This window comes from Oryzias latipes, chromosome 12, assembly GCF_002234675.1.
Source record: "Oryzias latipes chromosome 12, ASM223467v1".
Classification (NCBI taxonomy): Eukaryota; Metazoa; Chordata; class Actinopteri; order Beloniformes; family Adrianichthyidae; genus Oryzias; species Oryzias latipes.
This window is the reverse complement of record NC_019870.2, coordinates 18,473,981-18,489,266: the sequence shown is the minus strand read 5'-3', so window position 1 is coordinate 18,489,266 and position 15,286 is coordinate 18,473,981. Positions and strand designations below refer to the sequence as shown.

General features: G+C 43.2%; 1 protein-coding gene across 1 annotated transcript; it reads left to right on the top strand.

Annotated features, from left to right (window-relative positions):
- The first annotated feature begins 321 nt into the window (after positions 1-321).
- LOC101159368 (ras-GEF domain-containing family member 1B-B) lies at positions 322-15,281 on the top strand. The gene is made up of 14 exons (XM_004074995.4): positions 322-557; positions 7,991-8,512; positions 8,613-8,735; positions 8,838-8,975; positions 9,053-9,268; positions 10,000-10,074; positions 11,836-11,928; positions 12,059-12,161; positions 13,100-13,179; positions 13,275-13,370; positions 13,452-13,547; positions 13,666-13,789; positions 13,862-13,934; positions 14,008-15,281. Exons 2-14 carry the CDS (start codon positions 7,997-7,999, stop codon positions 14,039-14,041), a joined length of 1,767 nt encoding a protein of 588 aa, XP_004075043.1. The 5' UTR covers positions 322-557; positions 7,991-7,996; the 3' UTR covers positions 14,042-15,281.
- The last annotated feature ends 5 nt before the right edge of the window (positions 15,282-15,286 follow it).

Below are 15,286 nucleotides of genomic sequence, written 5' to 3'. Positions count from 1 at the left end.
CTTCAGTTATTTTCCATTTAAGACATTCTTTACAACACTAGGTGCAAGCAATGTAAGTCATTACCATACACATTCCATGAGGAAACCTGACACCCCCATACTCCAGCTTCCCAGCAAAACCCACATTTTTTTTTTGTTTTCTTAACATTCTAAAAAAGAGGGGATTTGCTTGAGGTTAGTTCAACCAATCAAAATCTTTGGAATTTTCGATTCTCTCCTTTCCTGCCCTCCGATTGGACAACACCTGCTTTAAATGCCACCACCTCCTTCCTCTGATTGGTCGGCTTTCCCGGCTCTGTGAGCTCATTAGAATACGCTCAGTTTTGCGGCTCAATCGTTGCTGGTCTGCTGGTTCAAATAATTGACTCGAAAAGTGGGAGCGCAGACACACAATGGAGGAGAGAGCAAGACGGACGCCGCGCGCAGAGATTTATCCACTTTGCTGAGATAGTGAGGAACCCGTCACGACACGCGTTGAGTCTTGAGACAGCGTCGTTTCCTCGTGAGTCGTTCTACAGGTGAAACCAATTGCATCCGAACTCCAACGGAACCGTGAGGTAGGTTGTTGTTCAAGGAGTATATTAAAACTAGGCTGCAATCGTGTAGCTTCCTTTTTTTTAACGAAATAGCTTTATAATAGGAAATTGTTATTGATGGTGACGTTGCTTGCTAGCTTAAAGTTGACTTTCACCAGTTTTAGTTGGACGTTTTTAAATATTAACTACTCTTTAGTGTTTGTATTCGTGGAAAAGTAGTTAACAAATTACATATCATGTTGTTCATATAATTCCTGGTGAAGACGTCACTTTCCCTATCCACTTTACCCCGCATTTGTAGTTGTTTTTGTTTACCCCCGACATTCGTTTATAATTAGCCAGATGAAAAGGCAGCATTAGTCACCGGAGCACCTGTGATGGGACCGCGGCTGCGCAGCATGGTTTCTCCACAGTCAGCCTCACTTTTGCGGTTGATTCTCAGCCAGGAGCTCGGACGTCAGAGCGCGCGCGCGCGCGTCCTGTAGTGTGTTTACGTGAGAGTTCGAGGGACTGACAGATTGCGCTCGTCTCTGGGGCAAAATAAAGGGGGGAAAGCGCGTGGTGCTGTTTTCCTTTCTTTTTTCCCCCCTGCTAATTTTGCCTAAACGGACTAAAAATAGACGTATCCTTCCCTCCCTCCACCACACACCTCCACACAAACATGCAGTCTCTTGCCAACTTCTAGCATTTTCTGATCATTTGGGCCAGGCTGCTTAGTTAGAATAAAACCAAACCTGATTAATCTGGTATTTAAAAAGTGCCAATGGGAACACTTGGGAGACTGACTGCCGTGTTTCTGGTTAATGAATTGTTTTCAAGTTAGTTTTTCCTTTTTATGAGATGATTCCAAAAGTTTGAGTTTTTTGGGGGGCTTTGTGTGTAACATTTGTGTGCGTGACGTAAACAGAGATCAGCCCCACTGTGATGAGCTTAGGGTTATAATATCCTAAAGAGAAGAGGAGATAATGTGTCTTTATCCATTCAGGCTCTGGGTTAATACTAGCCAGCCAGATGATCCTACAGGCAGGTGACTGAAGTGTGAAGTGTTCAGTAAACATAATGTATTTTTAGGTGTATGTTGTTTTTTATTTAATAGTTTGGGGTGAAACTTTTACCCAAGTGCACATTGTATGTGTATTTTTTTTCTTTCATTTTGGCGGATGTTATTATGTGCAACTAAGTGCAAAAACTGTGAAGAAGCACATTGCTGCATTGCCCGCACATATTTTAAGTCTAACATAACCGTAACTCTAACCCTTCCTCTGGGTCTGTGCGGCCAAGGAAAAAGTTCAATATTAGCCGCTCGTATTTAGAAAATGACTTTTTAAAATAAATAGCAACAACCACTAGAGGGCACTGTAGGCATTTCTATTAGTATTTTCTACGAACAGCAATGCAGAAGAAGAAGCGCCGCTCAATCTTATGCCGAGCTGGTGGAATCGTTCCAAAGAGAATGAAGAATTGTGGGCATTTAGCGATTACAAGTGATGTAAAGAGTTTAGTTGGTTTGCTTTATGTTATGGTTATCTGAATAATTGTTAATAATAACTATAAGTTAATAAACTTATAGTCTGAAAAATTCGGGTACGTGTGTTTGTCAGGTCAGCATGCAGGGGTCATCATCATCCCTCATGTGTTTTGACTGTTTTTTCTTTCTAAAGTGAGTTCTTTGGTGAGTCAGTCGTGCATCTTCTGTAACCATAGTGCTATCCTAGGCACTTTAACGTTGGGAGTTGGGTCATCTAGACCCACTAGACAGTGCTCTGAACCTTTTTTCTTCATTGATTTGTAATCTTTACTGGTGTCCATGGATTACATGAAATCTTTCCACCTTTATCCACCTTTGTCATGGTAGGGAGAACATGTCAATGTAAGGGTGGGGTCATAGGATAGCACAAGGGTTAAAGGGATTTATTTAATAAAAAAAACAACAACTCCCTGATGCACACAAGTGTTAGATGGAAGGAGGCGCGTGTAGTTTCTGCATCACCAGGAAGGAAAACACAGATAACCTCACCGGTGTGTCTGTTTTGATTCTGTGAGACTCACAGATCTTTGGAGAATGTCAAAAGACTACATTCCCATTTTTGCACTGAAGGAGCTCTTTGTGACTTCCCCGTTTGTCAACTTTTTTAGAGTTTAGCTGAAACCAGCATTTTGGTTTCTAACAGTGCCGCCCGCAGCAGCAGAAACAAGTGTAGGGTGGGGCTTGCTAATTAAAGGCACGCTCCTAACAAACACAATGTGGCTAAACTTGTCATGTGGAGATGAGAATGAATGCGCTCTTTGGACTGTGTTTTATGCCTTGGATCACAAATCACAGGCTCATTTAGTGATGTGTGACAGTGAAGCTATTCATCACATACTCGCTTTAAAGTCAGACTGTCTCGTATTTGTTATTTTTGAATAAAACACACAGTTTATGCGAGCATAAATAAAAGTATGGATTCGTTTATTGACATGAAACTATGCTATGCCAGCCCACAGCTGATACCCGCAGGAGGTTATTGGTGTCAAAGTACATCAGATGCAAGGTAGTGTGAAGATAGCGGTGCATTACATGGAAGTCCTACCACTCTGACATAGTTTTATAGGCCGTCTTATCGGATCTGGACTGTATTGTGTTCACCCTGAGCACAGACTGAACCTTCGTCTTGTCCTGACCACGCGGCGTTCTCCGACACTAAAAACAAACTTTGTTTGGCTCCTCATAAACTACAGTGGAATGACAGAGTCTGCAGTTAGAAACCCTGCTGAGTTTAAACTATACTTTTTGTAAACTAATCTTTTTTAGTGCAGTGAATTATCGTCCCCCTTCAGTACACACTGTTATTTGGTTGGCGGCCAGTTTGCTTTGAATAAACACAATTCAGAGTGACTAAGTTCACCACAGAGGATTTGCGTACAGCTTTTGATCTGTTTTGGCAGCGTCCAGCACACGGTTGCAGCTCGCAAACGCAAAACGGCGACATTTGTTAAGCAGGAAAAGGGAAATCTCCTTAATTCAGCATTAAAATGTAGGAATGCTTCGTTACTGAGCGGAGGCGCAGACAAAGTACAGAACAGAAAGGGGAATTGAAAGAGTCGACATCAGAGTTTGTACCTTTCGTGGGAACAGCAGAAAGCGTGATTTGGGTGAGCTAAATGATGTGAGAGTGACTCCAGCCTTGAGTCACGCAGAGGCAGAGCATGTTAAAGCCGCTGTGTGTCCGATCTGCTCTGATCTCTTCCTGGGGGTCTTTGTTTGGTTGCTAATGCCACGACAGGAGAGATAATACCTCTATTGTTGGGGGAACCCCCTCCCCACTGGCCCGTTGTGCTCACCAGCAGTGGATTTACCATTCAAAACCACATAAAATGATAATAGAAAAGGCTTTCAGTGTCGGATTTCAGTCTGCAAACGGAAATTATTTTAGTTCTGTTCTAAGGATGGAGAAAATGCTGCTGAAATGGAAAGCTGAAGTGTAGTAGATGAAGTAGGGTGAAGCAAGCAGACACAACCTAGGTCATGGTTTTAAAACAACCAATCAATCCGTGAGATGTTTTCATTTGTACCAAGAAACTGCACCAACAGCCTGTCATTCTGCATCAGCAACTTAAAAGGTGGGAGTGCAAAACTCACATTCTGCCTTCTCCATAACCACATCAATCTGCCCTTAAAGACTCCAAGTCTTCAGAATTTACAAACAAGAGATTGTAAACAATCCTGTCTAATATGAAATTGTGCTTCCGACGCCATCATTAAGTCATCTGCAGGGAGTTCAACCTATGATTTAAGGAGGAGTCCCATTTCAGCGCGGCCGTCTGGAAGCCACAACTATCCGAAGGGTCAGCTTTTCAGGAAGTTCGTCTGGAAAATTCAGTTTTGAAAGCTTGCAGGCTTGTGTGTTTTTTTTTTTTTTGTTTTTTTTTGCGTCAGTGCTAAAACAAGCAAGGAGGAAAGGAGGAAATGTTACTGTGTGAATTCTTATCTCTGCGGTTTGTAAAGGCACTGTGGTTTCTTAACCAGTATAGAACAGCCGGTCCAGATCACAGAGTTCAGACCTGGACTGGCTCAGACGGGCGTGATCCCAATAGCTGGGGTATATGTGTGCGTGCGCGTCGTTCAGGTCCATATGTGTGTTTGTGTGTGACCCTCGTGCATGTGGATTACACAGGCACGGCGCCATGCTGGACAGGGGTGTGTAAGAAGTTGGCTGTGGCAGACACTCCTCTGCAGACGCTGTCATGAACAAACAAGAGTCCCAGAGTCCTGCCGGGTTTTTGTTTTCCGCCGCGGCGTAAGTTCAAATGGACACGCCTCTGTGTGAGGTATGCATGCTTCCACAGACAAACAGCCACAGGGATAAAGATGGCTCCAGAGTTAAAGCACTCCACCATGGGGATCTGGGATCAGCTTACCATCCTCAGATCCAATTATGTGAACCATTAGGACAAAGAGTCACTGATCACTTCAGATCATCCATCTGTTTAGGGGTTTCATGTACCCCCCCCCATTACTTGTTTACTCCCACCAACAAAGTTGCTTCAAGAGTTTCAGTAAAGCTGCAGTGAAAGCATCTGATTTGTTGGAATCGACACAACAGAAGAGATTTTTAGCGACAAACAGACGCCTCTCAAACGCTGACAGTAGCAGAAGGGCTAACATTACGGGATCAGCTGGGATTACGTTCATATAGCTTTCCTCGTCGGGGCTTTTGTGGGACAGAGTTGCTCAAACGCGCGACGGCTTAATACTCAAGCGCAGCTTAAACATCAACCGCATTCCCAGCGAAGGAGGTGGGACGTCTGAGGGCAGGAAGTTTGCAGAACTCCGGGAGCCACTCGGAGTCAAGACTTTATCGCTTCGTGTTGACTCAAGGACAGCCTGCTTGACAGCAGGAAAACGGATGTGGCATTACGTCACGCTGCAAGAACACATCATTTCAAGCTTTAAAGGGTACAGTATTTTACGTCCGCCCCGAACCTGGAGGAACCACCAAACCCAGTTGTGTAAGCAAGAGGAAGCCTCCAGAGAACAGAAGGAGATGGAGCTTCATTTGACTGTAATCCAGTTAGTGTTCTGTGTTTGCAGTAAGACTCTGACAGAAGGATTTACTATTAACCAATCAAACTTGAATGATTAACCTTCAGCTTTAACTTTTCTCACAACTTAGCAGTTTAGGAGTAAAAGACAAAACAAATCCTACAAAATAAGCTGAAATGATATGTACTGTATTCTTTTGAGTTGAAATTGTGGTTTTTGGATAGTTTGGCCCTGGTGCGACTCATGATTTTATTGAATTTTTTTTTTAATGGCAACAACCGCTAGAGGACAGTTTAGGTGGACGTATCAGCAATGTAGGAGAGGCACTGCTCAGTCTTATGCTACGTTCAGATCGGCATGTGCTACTCGATACTAGCGCACGTCCGCCACCTGCAGCTGGAAGAGGCTTGTTGAAGCGGTGCAAATCTTCCTCCTAGCTTTTTCCTTCAGAGCTCTATTCTGATATATGAAAGACTTGGTGTCATAGAATTCTGGCCAGGCACAAACCACAACTACGAATTTCTCTTCCATGATCAATTTTCAAACGGTTAGCATGTCCGTGAATTAAAAGGGACGCTACCTATTTATCAGAACTAAATTGGTGTCAAAGCAACACGGACACAATAGCCACACTTTGTGTACTTAAGAGTCTCAAAACGTAGCTGCACATGAACATGCGACTTTTAAACGCCAAGCCTAAAATGCGTGTTTACACAGACTTTTCATTGAAAGTGATCGCTTGAACGCGCTTTATGCCGCAGAGTGACACAGAGGATAAAGAAATCAACGGATTTAAAGAGTTGTAGTGATATAGTTTAGTAGACTTGTTAGCATGTTCTTTATGCTATATTTATCCAAATAATTATTTATTTTGGGCTAAAATACTAGATTCCTCCTGTGTTTCATGAAGCTAAATGTGTTACGGTAGTGAAGCGTGTAGATATTCAACCTATTATTATTATACCATTCTGTTAAATTGAATAGCCTTTCAAAATAAAGTGTTCGTCCTTTTTCCCGTTTTTTTGTTAAATACGTTTCTTCTAAAAGCGGGACTTGTTTGTTTTCCCTTTTATTGTGGATTATTTACTTGCTGTGACTTAGACTCTGGAGCGATGTATAATCATCAAAGTACCAGAGTTGTTGTTCTGTTTTCAAACTATTTATCGGCTCAATGTTCACTCAGGAATGTGGATGACCCTCTTTTGTTTTTCTCATATATTATTCAAAAAACTCTACTTTCTTGTCGCCCTTTAGATTGGTTTTTAACCACAGTTCTCATAACTTTTCAGTGAAGATCTTGTAACCAGAGTATTTTTAGCACAGCGTGGGGTTTTCATTAAATCACTTAGCTGTGACCTACAAATCATTTAACTTTATAGGATTACCTCAGTTGAAGATGAAGCGACTCTTTCTACTTGTTAAGGAAAACTTTTTCACTTTTTTTAAAGTTCTATTGAGGTTTGTCCTTTTCCCGCAGTTTTGTTTTCTTGGTTGACCTGTTTCTTTGCAGTCACAAAACAAGCAGACCCCAGTCTCATAAAAAGTTTGCCTTCAAGTGAACCCTGGTGTGGATCAGATACAGTGTGAATGCACGTAGTATTTATCAGATCAAAGAGTGAAACCAAAGAAAAGAAAGACGAAAAGAAAAACAACTTGGAGAGGATTTATAGGATGGAAAATTACAGAAAACCTGGGAAATATCTCATTGGCACGTATGTCTTTACTGCGTCTTTTTTCTCTGCTTGGGTCTTTAATGTAGCAGCTTTTGTAACTTACAGGCAGTTTAGATGACTCTTAAAGACCCACTAAGATTAAAATGGTGTTTTGCGTGGTTTTAACTTGTTCTTGTGGCATTTTCTTTGATAATGGAGGACATGTATAAAGAAAATTAACCTTGAAATTGCATTTCTGAATATTTTTTTCTTCAAATTTTTGTGATTCTGAAGCAGATGAAAAATACTTTGAAACGAATCATTTGTGACATAGAGAATACGCTGGGCGGGGCCACAAGCATTCTGCTCTGAGCAACAGGAAGGGAAGGGGGGGGGGTGACTCTGTGCTAACAAGCTGAAATTTAGAGGTCAATTTCTGAGGAACTACTGTTGCTCTGCAGAAACTATGTTCTAAAAACGGAACAAGTTTTTGGATTGTGACTAAAAACGGCATAATCCTAACTAAAAGACCACTGGAAACGCTTTGAAAACAGATCAAAAATCCTCGCAGTGGGTCTTTAAGGGTGTTGTATTAAAGCAATAAAGCAGGTTCAAAGTTTGTTAGCATTCCAACCCGGTCCACCGCAAAACTAAAAGACTATTTTCGGCTTCTTTGAGTTAAACTTCTAACTGATCAGGTGCAGACTTTATCACGCTGCTGTTTTGAGTGATGTTAATCTTTACCCTCGGCTGATAAACCAATGCGGTCTGTTTAGGTCGCCATGCCTCCCACAACTCCATATGCCGGGAAATTCAGCTCCTGCTCTGTCTACAACAACAACAACCACCACCCGCAGCCTCAGAGCCCGTACAACAGCAACACGGCGCCAAAACCCTCAAGAGAGCACATCCACAACGGCGTCTACCCTGCAGCAGAGAATCCCTACGATGTGCCGCAGCCGCACCACGCATATCGCAGCTCCTCAGTCTCTTCCATGACCTCAAAAGAGCATCATTACAGCAGTAGCTGTGTGGTTTCGGAGAACCCTTATTCCCCACAGCGTCAGCCTCACAGCCCCCGCCAGCACAGCACGTCGTGCCCGGGGAGAGCCCACCGCCACTCCAGCAACGGGGAGCATTCCTGCCGTAACAACGTGGCCTCTGTGAAGAGCCGACTTTACGGACAGGGCATCACTGCCAGCTACGGGGAGATGTGTTACCATGACAACAGCTTGGTTTCAGCATCTCTGGAGGCGTTGATTCAGCACCTGGTTCCAACGGTGGACTACTACCCTGATGTGAGTGTCTGTCAACCCAACTTGCTTGTTATTTTTCTGTTGTGCCAAAAAGTCCTTTTTTTTGGTTTACTTTTACTAATTTTTTTTGTTTATTACGCAGAGGTCATACGTGTTCACCTTCCTGCTGAGCTCACGCCTCTTTCTTCACCCGTACGAGCTCATGACCCGCGTATGTCACCTGTGTGTGGAGCAGCAGCGGTCTGGAGATGCCCTTCTGGACAAGGTGGGTCACTCACTCAAACACCCACAGGTGCTGTTTTTCTCTTTCCCTCTTGGAATCCGTCCCACTGTCACACCCATGACAACAGCACTGATTTGACCGCAGATACGCTTCCGTGAGGTGGCACCCAAACTGGTCCAGCTGCTGACTGAGTGGACAGAGACGTTTCCGTACGACTTCCGGGATGAGAGGATGATGCGCTGCCTGAAGGACATGACGCAACATGTGTCCCGGGGCGACGAGGTCAGCATTTAAGCCAAACAAACACAACATGGAGCCTTTACAGCGTCCTCACCGTTTGGGTTACGTTGTCTTTCCAGTACTCGTGGCGCGCCATGCAGCAGATGACCCAGCGTCTCATTAAGCGCCTGTCTGCTCTCGGTCAGTACGAAGAGGCTGTGGCGGCGCTTAACGCGGCGGCAGAGGAGCGCCCGACCTCGCTTAAAAACAAGCAGGCGGCCGCGCAGAGAAGTGACATACTGAGCGTGTGCGATGACGCCTTCATTCTCGCCCAGCAGCTAACCCACATTGAACTGGTAAGAGGTTTTTTGTCTACTTAAAATAAAAAAAACGAATAAAATACAGGCTCAATAGTACTTGTAAGACTTCCAATGCCTTTAACACCAATAAACAGATCATCAGATTGTGCAAACAATTGCATTTTTAGAAATAACCTTTTTTTTTTTGCCATAACGACACAACGGAAAAGTGAAACAAAAATGTGACAAACCATGACTTTAGAGGAAACAAAACCAGCTAATAGTAGATTAAGTCTCATGAATCTTTTAGCTCTAAAGATACGTAAAACAGCCAGAGGTATAAAGCTACAATGTCACAAGAAGCAACAATTAAGAACAGCACCATCTAGTGGCCAACTTAAGCAAAAAACTCTTATTGCAAGTTTTAATAAAATCAAAAAAGTTTAGCTAACAGTGCTCGGCCATTTCAATAACATTTATTCAAAAAACAAATCTACACTTGTTGAAGATTTTCCAAACGTGCTTGAGGAAAAACCACATGGCTCTTGGTGTTGCACATTTGTTTAAAAAGCGCTAATAGACTGGCACACATAACTTCACCATTAAAATTTTTACAGCTTTAGATAAGAAATAAAGTCTGAAGAACAGAACATAAAGAACAGATTTTGGCTTTCTTTTAAACTGACTTTAAAGTTTAGATCAGAATACCCTGAAGCTGTTTGGATGAAAACAGAGACTCGACCAGCTGTTATCTGTGTTCTGACTGTTGTCATGCTTCCCGCCTGCAGGACAGACTGAGCTTTATCGGTCCAGAAGAGTTCATCCAGACATTCGCCTTGAAGGATCCCATGGAGAACCACAAGGTACAACTTCATTTAACGCTGTATTCAGACTGGAAAAATCCTTTTGAGTTAATTTTATTTATTCCGAATGGAGTCCTGAACTTGCGTTTGGTCTGCATTCAGACTGCCATCAAGCAGACCGATCTGTTTCGGACCAAAGCTTGTAAACAAAACCAGGTGACTACAGATCTCTTCAGTCATTGGCCAGAAGCTATGAGGGCGGGACATAACAAAAAGAGAGACTCATGTGCTGCACTTAATGATTCTTATCGGGACAATTAACTTATTAAAAGTTTAAATTTTATTTACCAGTTTTGAACGTGGGGAACACGTCTGTGATGGTGGCTGTTTTTGTTTAGCTGTTCCGCCATTTTTCTCATTACAGTCGGATTTTCAAGTTTTACAGTCAGATATTGAAACATCATGCATGAAAACAAACCTTTAAATAGAAACTTTAGTGCTGGTGTTGTAAAATCCCCCAGTTAGTGGATTTCTGGTGCTGAAAAGTCTCATTTATAATTTTTTTTACTATATAAAGACATCTGAAGAAGAAAGCAGCATGAAGGCTTCGTAATCATCAGCGTCAAAGTGCCCTCCTTGTTTTTATGGACTCCTCTGATTGTGTTTCAGATGCGTGTCTTCTGGGTGTGTGTGTATAATTTGTGGTTCACTTCAGTTCAAGTCAATTTGGTTTTCAGGCCACATGAAAGGATCTGCAGCCGGATAGACGAGCAGCATTTGGGCTTTGTTCAAGGCGCTGCTTTTGAAACGCAGCACACAACAGTCTAGCTTTCCGGTCTGCGGCGCTCTTTATCTGAAGTGGTCCTGCGATGAAGCTCGAGAGCCGCAGAGAACAAGCCGTCAGCGGGTGTTTTTGCCTCCGTGCTCCCACCAGTGCTGATGTGGTTATATAAGAGAGCGGTTGAGTCAGTGAAAGGGGTCCTGAAGTGTAGAGTGGACGTTTAGAGTGGAGTGGGCTGCTGCTGTTGTGTAAGCTTTCAGTCTGAGGATCTCTGCTATTGCGTCATTGCGGGTGAGAAAAGTTTATTCATGTGGAGCTTTTCCAGTGCTTATTTATACAACCAATTCCCCGCTGAGAAAGAACACACTCTGATACATAAACATGTAGGTAAATAAATAAATGAACCTAAAGAAGAGGAGGAACTCCTGCGGAGGCTGTGTGGGCGCAAACGCTGTCCAGATCCATTAGCAGACGACAAAGTACAGACGAGCAGCAGCAGCAGCCCTTTTCCTTCAATCACTGCTTATCTGTGCAGACGAGGCGGCCTGTCCTCTCTGTAAACCAGGAAGTTTCCTGCATGTGTGCTGAAGCTCACATGTTAAAATCCCAGTCATTTTGTTTGAACAGATTTTTTGGGGAAAAGATGTTCTGGCTTCTTAAAGGATTCTTAGGAGAAGACCTTTTTTATTCTGGCACAGTGGTGCATCTGCTTTCTAAATACACGGTGTAAGATGGATGACTGGAGAAAACATTTTCATACTTGTAAAATTTAGTCAAACCTTTTCCTGTGTCATGATCCCCTTAGTTTTATAATCTTCTTATAGTTAGTTGCTTAAGTTTAGGTTTTGTGCTCGATTCACTGGCACTGCAAAGCTCCATAATCAAGGGATTATGGGAAATGTTGTCACATATGCAGAAACGTCTTCTCTATTTGATAAACAGGTCAACTTCCCAATGTGCCAGGAGACTTTCTACACATCAATTCACTGCATGGAACCTGTTCAGACGTCACCTTTTTTGTCCTGTTTCTCCTCCTTTAGGGTTTCTTCCGGAAGCGTAAAACCAGCAACCTTGAAGCTTACGTCAGCTGGTTCAACCGGCTCAGCTTCCTGGTCGCCACTGAGATCTGCATGGTAGGTTCTTCTCAACAGATCCAGCTGTAACTGTGATCTGGACAACGCCAACGTTAGTTTAGTTGCAGATTTGAACTGCTTGGTGTTGTGTTCACTAAAACATGCCTGATCTTTTTTTGTCTCACTAAAGCCAGCAAAGAAGAAGCAGAGAGCACGGATCATCGAGTTCTTCATCGACGTAGCTCAGGAGTGCTTCAACATCGGCAACTTCAACTCGCTCATGGCCATCATTAGTGAGTGTTTGACACGGACGTGCAGAGACTTCCATGACAGGAACTCTGTCATTCCAACTGGGATCTCTTTACTGATCCGATCACGTGATCTGTAACCTGGTCCGCAGTTTCAGACTCGATAGAAAATCAGATGTTGCATCATGATCTGGGGTCAGATATTTATTTTACTTTTGTTATGATCAGCGCTTTATAGCCTCTTTCTAGCTTATTATTCCAGATAAATTCTCGACTAGAAGGAGTCTGCATGCATCAACTGATCACGACATTTTATATGCAACAGAATACGGCAGCAGTTTGAACACGAGGCGCACAAACGCAGTTTGGTAAAGTTAGCAAAGTATTGGCAGATTTGGACTTCTGGGCTCAATAACTCCTTTAAAAAGCATTTCAGACTGACAGCAAATGTCTCTATTGGTTTTTCTGAAGTCAAACAACAATCTTTAAATGCATTTCAACAGAAAATGGATCAGGTTTTTGGTTTTTCTACATTTCTAAATGCTGCCGACTGTGAGACGACAGTGTGACGCTGCCAAGGGAAAGTCTGCAAAGTGCAAGCTCCAGGAAAAAAGGCTTTAAAAAAACACAAACAAAATAAAGTATAAATGGTTCCATTGATGGGTATTCATGAACACTCAATGATTTTAAAAGAAAATCATTAAATATTTAATTATTTTAATTTTAGACGTACTCAGGTACTCACAAAAAACCTGATCGGGACATTCCCTAATTCTATCTCTCACATCGTCCCGAGCTTTTGTTGATGCTTTCTGCAAAACACAAAACGCCTCTGTTTTCCTCCTCGAGCCATGAAACAAACTGACTCCAACAGGAGCAGTGGCAGATGGAGTTAAAGCTAATCAGGTTAAAGACCAATAAAGTGAGTTAGTGGATCCTGCAGCAGCACACACTCAACGTCACACTTTGATCCTGTTTTTCAGCTGGGATGAACATGAATCCTGTGTCCAGACTGAAGAAAACCTGGAGCAAAGTCAACACTGACAAGTTTGAAATCCTGGAGGTAAAAATTTGCTTCCACTTTTAAAGCGGCGCCGCTGCAGTTTGGCGTGCATCCCTGCATGTGTTTGAGGCCTCATTCCTGTGATCTGTGCACAGCACCAAATGGACCCATCCAGTAACTTCAGTAACTACCGCACAGCACTCCGTGGCGCCACCCAGAGGTCTGAGACTGCACACAGCAGCCAGGAGAAGGTGAGGGACACCCAGCATCGGCCTAACTGGACCGTTTTAGCCCCTCCCTCCCGTATGACCAGCTTTTCTCTCTGTCTGCAGATCGTAATTCCCTTCTTCAGTCTTCTCATCAAGGACATCTACTTCCTGAATGAAGGCTGTGCCAGCAGGCTGCCAAACGGACACATTAACTTTGAAGCAAGTCCAGTCTTTTTTTGATGCGGGATGCCCCCTAGTGGTTAATAACACATGGTTCCTCTCCTAAGTGTTGTCTGTATCTTTTCATGAAGCATAATGATGTTTTGCATCTTCACAGAAACTGTGGGAACTTGCAAAACAGGTGAGCGAGTTCCTGGTTTGGCGTCAGGTCGTTTGTCCGTTTGACCGAGACCGCCGCGTCCTTCAGTATCTCGTCACCACCCCCATCCTCACGGAAGACGGTTAGTGTCAGTCCAGATGTTTCTCCTTCCTTCAGCTGAAGGAAACCCGCTGAGTTTGACTTACTGTTGCAGAGCTGCATCTGGCTTCGTTTGAGAGCGAAGGACCTGAGAACCACATGGAGAAGGACAGTCGGAGGTCTCTGAGGTGGGTGCACCACCCACATTCTCAAAACGTGGCGTAAATCAGGAAAACCTAACGGATGCTATTTATTTTCCAGATCTTCCCTTCTCCATCGAGAAAATCGCTCCTAAGCAAGACAATCGCTTTTGTTTTTTGACTTGATGTATATACAAGTAGCTTCAATGTACCAAGTGGACATGGTTTCTGCTCTTCAGCATTTCCAGGACAGATGGGATGTCCCCACACACTAACAGTATTAGAAAACTGGGGGTGTTGAAGAAGAAAAGAGATGCAGATGCTCAACATCCTGTTAAATCAAGAGGATTCATTCCTTCAGTCATCGTTTGACCACAGCAGGACTTCAGGATCTAACTGAACACCTAATGCTACGTTCACAGAGAGCATGTGACACACATTCAAGAAAAGCTAAACACGCATGTTTAGCATGTGGTGTCCAGCTGGACCGTCGCTACCCGATACTAGCGCATGTCCGCCACCTTCAGTTGGAAAAGACTTGGTGCAAAATGTCAAACCGGTGCACATCTGGTGAATCTTGCTCCAGGCTTTTTCTTTCCCAGCTCTATTCCGATATACAAAAGACTTGGTGTGGTATGATTCCAGCCGAAAACAAACCGCCATCATGAATTTCTCCTCCATGATCCATTTTCAAACGGTTGGCACTTCCGTGAACAAAAAGGGACGCCATCTCTACCAAATCTGAGTCCCTGATTGGTCAAAATTCAAATGATTTAACTTTCAAAGCACTTTCAACGGGCCGCAAGTTTCGTCTCTAGAGACGGAAAACGTGCGTCAGACTTTTCACTGAATGTGGTCTCTTGCAGATGGCGGTGTGAACGTAGCTTTATGGGCATGGCGTCGCTCCACAAACACAGCTGGAAGCAGCAGCTGTTCTGGATAGATGGATTTTAGTAATAGCAGCTGTAAAGTGTGATTAGACTGATGTTGCCAGACGCTTGTGTTACTGCAGACGACAGCAAACGCGTGTCTGTGGGAGCTTGTGCGTTTTGGGGAATTTTCCTGTGTTGGTATAAAGAAGCATTTTGTTTAGTCTCAAACCATGAGTTTCATCTCCAGCTTGTTGCTGGCTGGTTCTGTGATGGTGAGCTTTTCAAAAAGTGTGGTCTAACCTGCGTTTGCATAAATATCAGCAAGACTTCATGTGACCTGAAACACGCACGTGTCATCTTTCAGCATCCAGCTTTGTGTGGAAATGATCTGATATTTCTCTGTTTGTCATTTTACTGTTTTTAATATTTGTGCATTTTGTGGTACCATTCAGGGTACTTGTACTGTTTATGTGAAAAGAGGAACATATATATTTTTTCTTTCAAATAAATACAAAAACGTAAATGAAC